The sequence below is a fragment of the Peromyscus californicus genome, unplaced genomic scaffold (assembly GCF_007827085.1).
Source record: "Peromyscus californicus insignis strain IS unplaced genomic scaffold, ASM782708v3 Scaffold_4__1_contigs__length_199733344, whole genome shotgun sequence".
NCBI classification, from domain to species: domain Eukaryota; kingdom Metazoa; phylum Chordata; class Mammalia; order Rodentia; family Cricetidae; genus Peromyscus; species Peromyscus californicus.
Genome location: NW_026294562.1, coordinates 17,272,086 through 17,286,474, shown reverse-complemented (window position 1 = coordinate 17,286,474; position 14,389 = coordinate 17,272,086). Strand labels below are relative to the sequence as shown.

The 14,389-nt window shown below is 54.5% G+C and overlaps 2 protein-coding genes across 3 annotated transcripts; one reads left to right on the top strand and one right to left on the bottom strand.

Annotated features, from left to right (window-relative positions):
• Positions 1-1,306: 1,306 nt before the first annotated feature.
• Mrpl43 (mitochondrial ribosomal protein L43) lies at positions 1,307-2,456 on the bottom strand. Its single transcript, XM_052763079.1, has 3 exons — positions 2,283-2,456; positions 2,077-2,183; positions 1,307-1,964 (listed from the first exon to the last, which is right to left on the bottom strand). The coding sequence occupies exons 1-3, from the start codon at positions 2,411-2,413 to the stop codon at positions 1,723-1,725; spliced, it is 480 nt and encodes a 159-aa protein (XP_052619039.1). The 5' UTR covers positions 2,414-2,456; the 3' UTR covers positions 1,307-1,722.
• A 124-nt stretch (positions 2,457-2,580) lies between these two features.
• On the top strand, positions 2,581-9,123 carry Twnk (twinkle mtDNA helicase). Of its 2 annotated transcripts, none has more exons than XM_052763067.1 (5): positions 2,581-4,351; positions 5,158-5,398; positions 6,229-6,336; positions 6,579-6,720; positions 8,055-9,123. In XM_052763067.1, the coding sequence occupies exons 1-5, from the start codon at positions 3,109-3,111 to the stop codon at positions 8,373-8,375; spliced, it is 2,055 nt and encodes a 684-aa protein (XP_052619027.1). In that variant the 5' UTR covers positions 2,581-3,108; the 3' UTR covers positions 8,376-9,123. The 2 variants fall into 2 exon arrangements, with proteins under 2 accessions (XP_052619027.1, XP_052619028.1); XM_052763068.1 differs by lacking the exon at positions 2,581-4,351 and adding an exon at positions 4,367-4,510.
• Positions 9,124-14,389: the final 5,266 nt, after the last annotated feature.

Here is a 14,389-nt window from a genome sequence, read left to right as displayed (position 1 = left end):
CTCTGCCTCTGGCTTTATCTGCTCAGGTAGGGATCTCACTGTTGGCTCAGGCTGGTTACAAACTCCTGGGTTCAAGTGATCCTCCCTTGTCTCAGCCTCAGGATATGTGGGACTATTGATATACAGCACACCCCACTCCTTGATTATAACAAAACACTTGTTTGTATGCACATGTACTCATACATGCCAGGGTGTGTGCATGGAGGTCAGAGAACAACTCAGGAGAATCTGTTGGCTTCTTCTTCCACTGTGTGAGTCCTGGGGATCAAACTCAGGTTGTCAGTGGTTGTTCACCCACTGAGCCATGTCACCAGCCTTGCCTTTTTTTTTTTTAAAAAAAGACTTGGTCTCACTATGTAGCCCTGGCTGGCCTGGGACTCTCTATGTAGAGACTAGGCTAGCATTAAACTCATTCATCTGGCTGCCTCTGCCTTCTGAGTGCTGGTGACTAGAAGCTGTACTACCACACCAAGGCCTTTCCCTTCCTTGCCAACACCGCGCCCCCCCATGTTTGGGTGTTTTGTCTGTATGCAGCCTGTGTACCTCAGAGACCATGAAAGTCAGATCCCCTGGAACTAGAGTTACAGACAGTTGTAGGTCGCCATGCGGGTGCTCAGAATTGAACCTGAGTCCTCTGGAGGAGCAGCAAACGCTCTCAACTTCTGAGCCATGCCTCTAGCCCCTGCCTTGTCTAAGGCTGGAAGATACTTCTTGCCAGTCCTTGTGCTCTTCCCTAAGACATTTTTCGGCACTTCCCATTCCTCGATCCAGGGGAAGATATATGCTTATTTCTGCAAAGAATTTGGGGGTAGGAGTGCACCTAGGACTTTGATACTAACCACTGAAAAGTTTTGTGTTCTGTTTCTGGTTTTAGAATCAAAAGGAAGGCTTATGCTTAAAATATGCACACATTTTGAGCTGGGCATAGTGGTGCAGACCTTTAGTCCCAGCACTTGGGAGGCAGAGGCAGGCAGATCTCTCTGAGTTCGAGGTTAACCTGGTGTACATAGAGTTTCAGGACAGCCAAAGCCACATAGTGAGACCCTGTCTTGAAAAAAAAGCACATTTTGAAGCATGACCTTGAGGGGTTGGAGAGATGACTTAGGTGGTTAAGAGCACTGGCTGCTGTTTCAGAAGACCCAGGTTCAATTCCCAGAACCTACAAGGTGGCCCACAACTGTCTGTAACTCCAGTTCCAGGGGACCGTCCACCGTCTTCTGGCCTCCAGGGGGCACTGCATGCATATGGCGCACAGACATACAAGCAGGCAAAACACCTATACACATGATAAATATAAATCTCCAAATGTGGTCTTAGGTAAGTTTAATGACTTCAGTTTCCAATCTGCACGCAAACACAGATAGAAGGTGCCTTGCCCAACGCCAGGCCACAGCAAGAGCAACCGGACACCACGGGCTCTTCAGAAGCCAGCCTTGGGACCCTTCACTGCGTTTTGAAATCATTATTATTTTGATTCCACAAAACAAGGACCCTGTACAACACTTGGAAGCCTTTTCACATCTCAGCTTGTAAGGAGGCCAGCAGAATCAGAATTAGGGTATTCACAAGGTCACTGTACCTAGCTAGCAGTGAGCAGTGGTAACAGTCAGCTCTTCTTGATCCCGGGCCACGCCCCCGCTGGTAGTCTCCATTTATTGGCCTGAGCTTGAAACCCGAAAGAGGAAGCAATTTCATCACTTTCACTGTCCAAAGCCTGGTTCTTTACTGTGCTTGTACCGAATCTGGAGCAGGATCATGAAGTTCTCTGGGCCGCAGCCCGTGGAGGGCCGTCCGTTTATTGGTGAAGGGGTGCCACTGGCCCTGGATGCTAGGGTTGTCCGTGTGGAAGGGCTTGCGGATGCGGATCACATCCAAGCCGGACTGGTTTGCCAGCTTCTGCACCAGTGATGTGATCTCCTCCACCGACTTGCTGTTGACCTTTTCCTCGCGCACGGTCCCGTTAACTGGCAGAGGGACGTGGGAATGAGTGCAAACGGCCCGGTCGGAAGTTCAACAAGAAGAACCCAGCGGGCAAGCCGGGACCCCGCCCTCCCGCCCCGGCGCGGCCCCACTCACGGTATTCGGCCACTATTCTGGGCACCGCACACGGCCGCGGGTTCACGTATACTACGACCCCTGGGTTGCGTCGGGCGAAGTCGGTCACTTCGCGTTCCACGAACTCCCTGCCAGGCCCAGCGAAGGTGAGTACGGTGACCCGGACCCAGTCCCGTCGGTGCCCGCCCCCCACCCCACCCCGGTCCTCCCGCTCCCGCGGCCCTCACCTGGCGCCGCGGGACGAGGGAGCATCCCGGCTGAGGCTGAGGCTCAGGCGCTGCAGCTGCTGCACGTAGCGACCCAGCCCGTTATGGAGGACGCTCGTCAGGAAGCGGCTCGGAGTCCCGCGCGCAGTCATGGCTACCGCTTGGCAGCCCGGACCGGGAGAGGGAGGGCGGGACTCACCAGCGACTTCCGGTTCCGGGCTCATGGGCTCCCCGGGGGAGTTTTGCTTCCGAGGTCACAGCGCGTGGCGCGTGCGGGTGACCCACGTTGCGGACAGAAGGGTGGAAAAGGGAGTAGTGACGCGAGGGCTGGGGGCGGGAGCGTGGAGTTGCCGGAGCGGAGGGTAGAACCCGGGAGGCAGGGAGAGGACTGGGCCTCAGCTCGTGACCTCTAGCAGTGGGGAGGGTCCCAGTGAGTGCTAGGAGCGGAGGGGAACGCCTGGCGTTGAGGTTCAGCCAGGATGCGGAGGGCTGTAGAGATGAGGGTGGCGAGGAGAGGCCGTGGAGGGGAGGTAGGGGTGAGGAGATGATCCAGGGAAGCCGTTTAGATTGAGGGGCCGGAGAGGTCCGAGAAGTGAGCTTGTGGAGAGAAACTGAAAAGGCCCTCGAGAGGGGCGGAGACGTGAAAGGGTCGTGCGGATGTGCAGAGATGTAGAGTAGTAGCAAGCCAAGGGAGTAAGAAAGGGTGTTCGTAAGGGAGACACTTGAGAAGAGAGAGAAGCCAACTCTAGTGAGTGCCCCCTGGAAGCTTCCTACGGTCTGGCCTAGTGAAGGGCGCCAAACTAGATACCAGAAGTTTTGGAGGAGGCAGCATCCCACTCCACTAGGAATGTGGCTCCTGCTCCGATGTGCATATCCCCTCCGGACCTTGCTGCCACTGCGAGGGGTGTGGGTGGGTCGGAGGGGCTTGCCCCGAAGCTTGGCTCCAGGCCCTCCTCGCAGAAGGTACAGGAAGGAAGCTCTCCCAGCCTTAGAGGTGCCAGTGTCGCCTGTGACTACAACTGAAATCCGCCAGTACTTAAGGGCTCATGGGATCCCGTTCCAGGATGGCCACAGCTGTCTTCGAGCACCAAGCCCCTTTGTTGAGTCCTCGGACATCAAAAATCAGAAGGATTCTACCGCTTCCTTCTGCCTCTTCATTGACAAGACCACAGGACACTTCCTCTGCATGACTAGCCTAGCAGAAGGGAGCTGGGAAGACTTCCAGGCCAGTGTGGAGGGACGAGGGGATGGGACCAAAGAGGGAGTCCTACTTACTGTGGGCCCAGAAGCCGAGGACAGGGAGGAGGTCCTGAGAATCTGGAACCGATCTATACCACTCTGGGAACTGCCTGACCCTGAGGAAGCCAGGCTGGCTCGAGTGATGTTTGGCCTTACCAAGGTGACAGATGACACACTCAGGAGGTTCAGTGTCCGATATCTTCGATCTACTCGAAGTTTGGTGTTCCCTTGGTTCACCCCTGGGAGCACAGGAATACGTGGCCTGAAGCTACTAGGCGCTGAAGACCAGGGGAATGGAGTGCAGTATGTGGAGACCACCATCCCGCGACCTGGAGCCTACCACAACCTGTTTGGATTACCACTGATCAGCCGTCGAGATGCTGAGGTGGTCCTGACAAGTCGTGAGCTGGACAGCTTGGCTTTGAGCCAGTCCATGGGGCTGCCCACCCTTTCCCTGCCCCGAGGAACGGTCTGCTTACCCCCAGCTTTACTCCCGTACCTTGAACAGTTTCGTCGGATTGTGTTCTGGTTAGGGGATGACCTTCGGTCCTGGGAGGCAGCCAAACTGTTTGCCCGAAAACTCAACCCCAAGCGATGTTCTTTGGTGAGGCCTGGTAACCAGCAGCCTCGTCCCCTGGAGGCCTTAAACCAAGGCTTAAGTCTTCCTCGTATTCTTCGGACTGCCCTTCCTGCCTGGCACAAGTCTATTGTATCTTTCCGTCAGCTCCGTGAGGAGGTTCTAGGAGAGCTATCAAATGTGGAGCAAGCAGCTGGTGTCCGCTGGAGTCGCTTCCCAGACCTCAATCGTCTGCTGAAGGGGCATCGGAAGGGCGAGCTGACAGTCTTTACAGGTGACTCTTCAGGGAATCACTGTTTTGGGAGCTGGAGAGTTGGCTTAGTGGTTAAGAGCACTGGCTGCTTTTCCCAGCACCCACAGAGTGCCTCACAACTGTCTGTAGCTCCAGTTCCAGGGGGATCTGATGCCCTCTTCTGACCTCTGAGGACACCAGGTATGCATATGGTGCACAGCATACATGCAGATAAAATATCTGTACCCATAAAATAATAAAATAATGTTTTTAAAGAAATCACTGTTTTACAGCCGGGCAGTGGTGGTATACGCCTTTAATCCCACTACTGGGGAGGCAGAGGCAGGTGGATCTCTGAGTTCAAGGCTAGCCTGATCTACTAAGAAAGTTCCAGGACAGCAAGAGATGTTATACAGAGAAACACTGTCTCAAAAAACTAAAAAAAGAAAAAAAAAGCCGTTTTGGGTAAAAGGTTATACAACAAGGTGACAAAAGTATGTGGTTTTGGCCAGTGGCTATGTTCAATTTATTTTTTTAGATTTATTTATTATGTGTATGAATGTTTTGCTTCATGTGTGTATGTACACAACATGTGTGCCTGGTGCCCCCAGAGACCAGAAGTCATCATATCCCTTGGAACTGGACTTACAGATGGTTGTGAGCCATCATGTGGGTGCTAGGAGTCAAATCTAGTCTTCTGCAAGAGCAACAAGTGCTCTGAAGTACTGATCTCTCCAGCCCCTAATGGCCATGTTAAAAGGAGGCTTCCCCTACCAACTTTTACCAGAATCTTGGTTCAAGGACCAGACCTTCCTCTTAACTTTCCTCTGTGTCCATGCCCCCTATAGGTCCAACAGGCAGTGGAAAGACAACATTCATCAGTGAGTATGCCCTGGATTTATGTACCCAGGGGGTGAACACACTTTGGGGTAGCTTTGAGATCAGTAACGTGAGACTAGCCCGGGTCATGCTGACTCAGTTTGCTGTGACACGTCTGGAGGAGCAGCTGGACAAGTATGAAGAATGGGCAGACCGCTTTGAGGACCTGCCTCTCTATTTCATGACTTTCCATGGACAGCAGAGCATCAGGTGAGAGCCCCAGAGACCAGCTACTTTAAAAAAATTTTTTTTAATGTTTGTTTGTTTGTTTGTTTGTTTGTTTGTTTGAGACAGGGTCTCTCTAGGTAGCCCTGGCTGTCCTGGAACTCACTATGTAGACCAGGCTGGCCTCAAACTCAACACCTGCTTCTTCCTTCAGAGTGCTAGGATTAGAGGCTTGCACCTCCATGCCTGGCCCTTATTTTCATTTTTGAGAGATCCCAACATGCTGTGGGATGTTCTGTATGGCAAATGTGTTGCTCTGATTGGTCAATAAATAAAACACTGATTGGCCATTGGCTAGGCAGGAAGTGTAGGTGGGACAAGGAGGAGAATAAAGCTGGGAAGTGGAAGGCTGAGTCAGAGAGACACTGCCAGCTGCCAAGATGACAAACAGCATGTGAAGATGCCGGTAAGCCACGAGCCACGTGGCAAGGTATAGATTAATAGAAATGGATTAATTTAAGCTGTAAGAACAGTTAGCAAGAAGCTTGCCATGGCCATACAGTTTGTAAGCAATGTAAGTCTCTGTGTTTGCTTGGTTGGGTCTGAGTGGCTGTGGGACTGGCGGGTGATAGAGATTTGTCCTGACTGTGGGCCAGGCAGGAAAACTCTAGCTACACCAACACATCATATTCTTTATGCTCTTTCCAGCTCCAGTGAGAGTGCCTTCCAGGGATCTTTAGATAGGCTTTCGGTTTCCAAAGAATGGGAACTCAGAAGAGCGGATGATATCAGTATTTTCAGGATGCAAGCTCTTCTCCTGGAGTGTCCTGAGGCCGTCTGTAGTTGACTGTTTGAATCCCTGCTTCTCTTCCCAGGTCTGTAATAGACACAATGCAGCATGCTGTCTACGTCTATGACGTTTGCCATGTGGTCATCGACAACCTGCAGTTCATGATGGGTCATGAGCAGTTCTCCACCGACAGGTGAGCTCTTCTTGTCTAACTCACACACACTTGTCTTCTCATGAAGCTGGCCTCTAGTACAGTCATAGTGCTGTTACCTTCTGAGAGGTTGTGGCAGTGGGAAGTTGGCCAGGGACCTGAGTGTGGATCCTTGAGTAGAAGAGGGTAGCGGGGCTGGGGTAGTTCGTGTGCGGGGACTGGCTCAAGAGTTTGTGCATGTTCCACCCAGTAACCTCTTGTATCACCGAATTTCATTGCTGCAGGATTGCAGCTCAAGACTACATCGTGGGAGCCTTTCGGAAGTTTGCCACAGACAATAGCTGCCACGTGACCCTGGTTATTCACCCACGGAAGGAGGATGATGACAAGGAACTGCAGACAGCATCCATATTTGGCTCAGCCAAAGTGAGTCGGCTTTCAGGCACTCAAGCTTTGAAGAGTTAGAGAGACAGGCATGACTAGAGACAGTCTTCATTCAGCCTCAGATCCTCCTGACTGCCCTGAAAAGGCAGGAGGCCGTGGTTCTGGGGCCGTGACAGGAGGAATACATGAACCAGCAGTAAGTGCAGGGATCGCAGTTGGTTCTTTGCCATCTAGGAGTCACACCTGTTAGTAGGGAAAAGAGTGAGGTCACGATTGTAGCTCACTAGGGTGAGAGCTATGACAGGCAGCAGGAGGGCTTGGGGAGGGGTCATCCTGTGACATGTGGGGGACTCCCCAGTGGATGTACCAACAGAAGTTCCTCTGAGGTTTCCAGACAGTAAGTGTCAGACTATCAAATAAATGGGAAGGCCTTCTGGGCCACAGGACCAGCCCCAACCCAAAGCCTCCAGTGGTGGACTAAATTCCTGTGATGTGTCAGGCCTGAGCTAGGCAAGGGGAGTTCAGGTGGCGGAGCAAAAATATGTTGGTTTGGAACAAACACGGAACAAGAATAATGCAGAAGTTTAAAAACAAAATTGGTGGTACTTTAGGAAATCAAAAGTGGTCCTTAGTGAAGTGTCATGTGAATGGTAAGAACAAGCTGGGTGGGTAGAACGGTCCACTGTGGGGGAGAGGCGTTGGGTGAGTAGGATGGTCCACTGTGGGGGAGAGGCGTGGCAAGCAGAAGGAGCAGTACAAAGTCTGAGTCAGTGGCAAGCTTGTAACGTGGCTGGGAGATTTGGCAGCTCTAGCATCAATTATGGTTAGTTGTTTAAAGAGCTTGGTGATGAGGAGTACTTATTCCTTTTCCCATTTTTAAAAATTTAATTTATTTAGGAGCTGGAGAGATGGCTCAGTGGATAAGAGCACTGATTGCTCTTCCAGAGGACCCAAGTTCAATTCCCAGCACCCACATGGCAGCTCACAACTGTCTGTAACTCCAGTTCTAGGGGATCGGGCATCCTAACACATACATACAAGGAGAATACCAATGCACATAAAACAAAAATAAAGAAATTTTAAAATTTTTAAGAATTTGTTTAATGCATATGGGTGTTTTGCCTGCATTTTTATCTTTGCATTATATGCATGTTGGTGCCCACGGAGGGCAGAAGAAAGCATTGGATTTCCTGGAACTGGAGTTCCAGACAGTTGTGAGCTACCATGTAGGCGCTGGGAATTGAACCTGGGTCCCTGAAAGAGGAGCCAGTGCTCTTAGCCCCCCTTTTCCCATTCTTGCCACTCCTCCCTGACCCTTCAACCTTCCTTCCACTCATAAGTCCTCTTTGTCCTGCCCCCCCCCCCCCCCCCCTTAGGCAAGCCAAGAAGCAGACAACGTTCTGATCCTTCAGGATAGGAAGCTGGTGACTGGGCCCGGAAAACGGTACCTGCAGGTGTCCAAGAACCGCTTCGATGGAGATGTAGGTGTCTTCCCACTTGAGTTCAACAAGAGTTCCCTTACCTTCTCCATCCCACCGAAGAGCAAAGCCCGACTTAAGAAGATCAAGGATGACAACGGACTGGTGGCCAAAAAGTCCTCTTCTGGCAAAAGAGGTGCAGGGCACCAGAACTCTGAGACTTGCCCAGGCCAGGATGCCAGTCCGCACCAGCCAGAGTCTTCCAAGTCCTCCAGGTGAAAGCAGTGCTTAGCTGCTTGCTCCAGTGAGCCCGATGGACCAGGCTAACACAGACGCCTGGCCGTCTGCTGGGGCTCCTCTTCCGTATAGTCCTGGGCTGGGTTCCAGGGTGAGGAAATTTCACCTTGCTGGGTTTTCATATATTATATATATATATCTCACTGAAAAGACAAGATCTGTTTCCAAAGAACCAGCATTTTGGTGAAAGGACTAAGTCAAAGTGAAGAATGTTAGACTGCTCACAGGCTGGTTTTCATTAAGCAGTCTAAAAAGGTGTATGAGCAGAGTGCATGTGAGAACCCGGAGGGGCCTCGTGAACCTCTGGGAAAGGGATCCAGGCAGAGAGGCGGACTAAAAGCTGAGGTGGGAATGAGCAGGTCAGACAGGTCAGGCCCCTGAGCCTGCCATGGAACAAGAGGCTTGCTTCTTGCTGAAACTCCAGCATTTAGGCATTCAGAGACAAAGTGATGCACAGGGCACTAAGCCTCTCTGCTCTCTGTTTTGTAGAGCCAGGCATAAGGTAGCTGTCCCTGTTGGAATTCATCCTCGGTGCTTATCCCTGTACTCTCAGGGCCTCAAAGATGGGAGCTTCCTCCCCCAGATTGCATCGCCATAGAGCCATGGAAAGCAGCTGTGAGCCCACAGTGCCTGCACGCTGGATACTGACTCCATTGTATGCTGCCTCTGACAGCTGGGGCTGGGACTCTCAGCCCTCTCCAGTTTGAATGAAACATTTTAGTTGCCTTTGTTCCTGTGCTTTTTCTGATTTGTCCACCAGATGTCTCCCCACACTAGCTGGGTTTCCTTTCAGACTTGGGAGTAAATGGATCCTTTTCTCCTCTTTAGTCTTTCACTTCCCACTTTCAGCCCCTCAGATAGCAGGGAGAAGTACAGGGTCTCCACATCCCACCCACTAAACATAGACCTTCCCTGGCCTAGGGGAGACGGGGTGGTGTGCTCATTCCTGACAGGTGTGGGTCAGTGGGCCACACACCCAGGCCTCGTCTGACCTGCTGTCCCTCTTTCCCCTGGGAGGTGAGCCATTCACATTCTCAGTGTAGACTCAAGAATCAGCCCTAGCTGGGTGTGGTGGTGAGTGCCTTTAATGCCTGCACCTGGGAGGTAGGAGGCAGGGAGGGGTTCAAAGATATCCTGAACTACACAGTTCAAGGCCAGCCTGGGCTACTCAAAACCTTGTCTCAAAAATACAATCAGTTTATGCTTATCTGTAACCCTCTACCTCATCCGTTTACTTCTGGTATTCTCCTGTTTCTCCCTCTGCTAGAACTCCTGGGAAATCGTTAAAAATGCAGAGCTTAGGGCCCTCTCTCTCCCCGGCCTTTACATGTCTGCAGTTCTGTAGTCTGACAGGGGATATGGATGCCTCGGTTTAACAAGCACTAAAGAAGACTGTAAAAGAAATGATCACAGACTGCCAGGCATATTGCTAAATGACCTTTTTATCTCACTTCCTCTGATACTCTAAAGGACCAATTTCAAGATGTTCAGATTGGGGTTGCTGGAAAGCCTCTGCTTCAGGTATAAGGGAAGTTTTTTTACTCCCTAGAGGAAGAGTAATCTTTCAAGTCAACCCAAGAGGAAGCTTTTTAGAACCAGAGGGAAGAGTCCAGGCTTTCTGAGAACTCTAGCCATAAAGAGCTGAAACAGATTTTTTGCAAAGCTGTTGTTGGGGAAGAACCTAGGGGTGGGGGTAGCTCCTCCAGGGTCTGCCTTCTTGGGGGTCTCTTCCAGACTGGCTGGAGCCAGGCCTCTCTAATCCTGCAGTAATCATTCCCAGCAGTTAGCTGCTCTGGGCCTCATCCAGGGTCTGAAATATTTAAGTCAGCCATGCCTTCCAGATGTACAGAACGAGACCATTTCTACCTCTAAGGGCATGGACTCCATATTCTACTCTCCCTAGAATGCCTGATGTGTTCTCAGGAAACCCTTCAGAGTTTCTGGTGAGGGCTGTACAATCAGCCTAGAGAAATAGTACACATTTGCCTGTTTGTCTTGCTCCACCCTCCTAGCAGACACCCCCACACAGCACAAACCAGAATGATGAGGAGGAGGGAAACTAACACCCAGTACACAAACACATTCCACTCCATACCTGCCTAAAACTCCCCACGGCAAGATCCAGCACAGAGTGTGTTCAGGAGCCATTGGAGCCTAGAAGGCAGGAAGAGGTCGGTCCCTGTAGCCTGCATATGAAGTTCCCAGGAGCCACTTTCTATCCACATACTCAAGAAAGTGGCTTGAGGCAAATCACCTGGGATGAAACATGTAATTCTGTGTGCAGCTGACTTAAGAATGTCCCAGAGACCTCCTGGAAAGGTCTGGCCCAGCGGGGTCAAATTGGATCTGTAGCCCTGTTTTCAGACCGACACTGTGTCACACATGGCTGTGAGGAGGCAACTTTACTTTAGGTCGTCAGTAGCTGTTACTGCGTGGACTTGAGAAGAGACCAAACTCACCTTGGTCTCCTGTGGCCCAACTACTCAGGCAGTGGGTATGGTTCACACAGCTGTAAACTTAAGCCCTTCCACAATGTACCTGGTAAACCAGGGAGGAAGGGAGCCCTAGGCACCTCCCTAAAATACAGGCCAACTTCCTGTTTGGGCCTGTGGGTGGGACTTTATGAGTCTAAGGGAAGCCTAGCCATGCCCTGTGGGGGACCAGGACAACAGCTTTCTCACCTGGGTTGATAACTACTCCAGGGAATGGGGCGGTACTAGTTCTGCTAGGACAGTCCCGGTGTGTGCGAGAGTGTGTGTGTGTGTGTGTGTGTGTGTGTGTGTGTGTGTGTGTGTGGTGGGGGTTATGAAACTCGAGAGTTCTTTGTCTGCTTCACAGGGATTTTCCCCCTTCTGGCTGTGGGCAGAGTGGACCGGATTTATAGCCCCTTAGTAAGGCAGCCAGGTAGCTTAGCCGTCCGTCATATCTGCCCTCCCCCAGGGTCAAAAGTCAGTACGCTGTGCAGTCAACAGGCCAGAGCGTAGACCACCGTCAGCCTACTTTGGGGCTGGGTACTGGGTCGGGCTACTTTTGGGTTGGTACTAGGTTGGCTGTTGGGGGGGTGGGGGGGAGTGCGGGGCAGACCACTCCCCTCTCTGGGTGGGGGGGCGCGGCTTCAGCCGCCCCGCCCCACTCTTCCAGGTCCGGCCTGGCGGGAGCCGGCAGCCGGCAGCCGGGAGCGCGGAGCCCGGAGCCCGGAGCGGGCTGGAGAGCCAGAGTTCTATCGCGGCGAGGAAGTAGGCACGCTGGAGCCGGAGCCCGGCCCGAGAGGGAGCAGCGGCGCAGGTGACGCTGGGTGAGTGGTGGGGCGGACGGGGTGCAGGAACTCCGGCCTCCCGCACATGCTCGCCCTGGAGAGAACTTTCCGCGTCTTGAGAAACGGGATTGGGATGAGGAAGGGGTCCGCACTCTATGGAGCGCAGGCAAAGCCTGAATAGCAAAGGGACAGGGAAACTTACAGACGCACCAACACACACACATGCACAGACCCATGCATTCGCTCAGGACACGAACACACGTGCGCTCAGGAAGGGACAAGCAGAGCGAGATACCCTAGCAGTCCCAGAGGCAGTGCCACCGGCCCGCGCGACCCCCGGAGAGATGGACGCTGAGTTTTTCTGCCCGAGGCCGAGGGAAAGGGGCCGCCCTGAGACTGTCGGCGGGGGCGGGCGGGGTTTGTCGCATCAGGCGGTTCCTGCTTCCCGGCCGCTTGCCTGCAGGTGAAGACCAAGGCGTAAACAGGCGTTGAGCACGTGACTGCTTCGCGGACCGGTGGGCAGTGCTCCCCTAACCCTGTCTAGGCAGGGATACTCTCTCATCCACTTCTCCCCGCGTCCTGGCATGCTTGCTTCGCCCTGTACAGGGCTTTACTCCATACTCCACCTGGGGTGATGATAAACTCTCTCACCCAGAATGGGAGCTCAGCGCCCCCGGGGGCTTGGGTGGTTCAGGAGGCCGGGAGAGTACTGGGCGGGGTGGGGTTACTTGGACTCCTTGCCTTCCTGCTCAGTGACACACTCTCGGAGCCGGCATCCTTGAAAGGTATCCGAAGAGTACCTTGATGGCCCCTGACAGCTGCCTGGGTCTCACACACTCAGCGCCGGGAGCAGCTGTCTATAGGTCCTCTTCCCTTCACCACCGACTTGCAGGACTGAGCACAAAAAGCCCACCCATGCGAGAGCAACAGTCTCCCCTCGCCCCACACCCCTCGCCACGGAGAGTGCCTAAGAGTAAATATATCCCTAGACCCCGAGGGGAGTTTGCCTTCCCTAGGAGGAAGAAGGACCAGATCCCGCTCTCTCGGAAAATGAAGGAGGGGGCTGCTGCCCCAGGTCTCTCTCCCCCCCGCCGGCCCCCACCCTCATCCCCCACCCCTCACCCCGCCACACGCTGAGCCCAGCTGCTGCCTGAGCTTCTGGGCAGGCAGCCAGGAAGGGGAGGAGGCTCTCGGTGCCCCGGGAGGCAGGGATCAGGGCAAGGCCAGAGGAGGGGGTCTCCATGGGGGAGAGGGGTTCAGTCTGTCCTTACGAAGCTGAGGGACTGGAGTGAGCCTGAGGGTGGCTGGGCTGTGTTTCCCTTTCCAGGGAAAAAGAAAGAAAAACAACCCTTTCCATGGAGCTAAAAATAGAGCTGAGAGCCGGCCAGGCTGTGGCCTGGAAGAGGGGGGGATGCTTCTTCCTGGGGCTGAGCCCAGTTCTGGCAGGCCTTGGCCCTGGGAGGGGGGGGGTGGCAGCAGAGAAGGGAGGGTGGCCTTGCCAGAGGATGTGGATGTCAGCTGACCTGAGCAGGTCACAGAGACCCCTCAGGGAAAGTGGGTAGTTTGTGAATGTGATGTAAGAAGTTGTCTGCGCGGCTGAACCCCGCCGTCACTGCGCGGAAGAGGGTTGGTTGGGAGACTAAGTGTATTTTAAGATTGGGACTGGATGCAAAGGACTTGTGAAAGTGCACGCCAGGCACGAAACACCAAGTCTTCTGTGAGTTGGCCCGAAGGATTACGGAATGAAGGAATATGGAACCACGTGATGGATGAGACCGTGATTGTGGCTGCCTGAGACAGAATGTGGGAAAGGTCGTGTGGGTGTTGAGACTGTTGTTTTCGAGAGGGTAAAAATATTTGTGACCCTGAGAAAGACACTGGGATGTCTGCTGCGGAGCCCGTGTAGGTTTGAACCGTTCATTCTTGCGATTACTGGGGGGGCCAGGTGCCCCCCCCCCTTTTGAGCAGCGACCCTTCTCAGCGCAGATGACCCCGAGGTTAGGCGAGGGAGCCTGGAGCCATGCCAGGGGCAAGCCTGGGCTCGCGGCCTGAGGGCGCTGCGCCGGGGAAGTGGGGTCGGTGGGGGGCTCTGGAGGTGTGGGGGGGGTGGTGGTGGCTGAGGAGTTGCGGGAAGGGGCCGCCAGGTGGCGCCGCTTCTGAAAAAATCCTAGTGTGTGACCTCCAGCCTGCTGGGGGTGGGACAGCCAGCCACCGAGCCAGTCCCTCAACTTGTGCCCGGGAGCCGGCCAGCGGAGAGGGCCGGCTGACCCTCGGCCTCCTCCTGGACTGGGAAGCCGGGGACTGGGGAGGGTAGCCTGGTCTAGGGGAGCGGAGGGGGAGGGGCGGGCGGGCGGGCGCGGCGCCTGGGCTCTTTGTGCTGGAACAATGACCAGCCGCCGCCGCCGCCGCCGCCGCCGGCCCGAGGGCCCCGGCAGGGCCAGCCGATGACCCGCTCGACGACTCTCGAGCACACCCCCCCCCCAAGTCTCCCCACACGGACGCAGTCGCGGGGCCTCCCCGGGAGGGACCCTGGGCGCCGCCGCCGCCGCCGTGCCATCCATCCCCCGCGTGCGCCCTGGCGGGCACGCGTGACGTGGGGGTGCTTGCGCGCGTCCGCGCCCCGGGGCGGGGACGCCCCTCGGACCCCTCCCCCGCTCCCCGCGCGCGCGCGCGCGCACCGCCCACTCGGGCCGGGCGGGGGCTGGCCGGGGCTGGGGGCGCCGGCTAGGCGGAGGCGGGG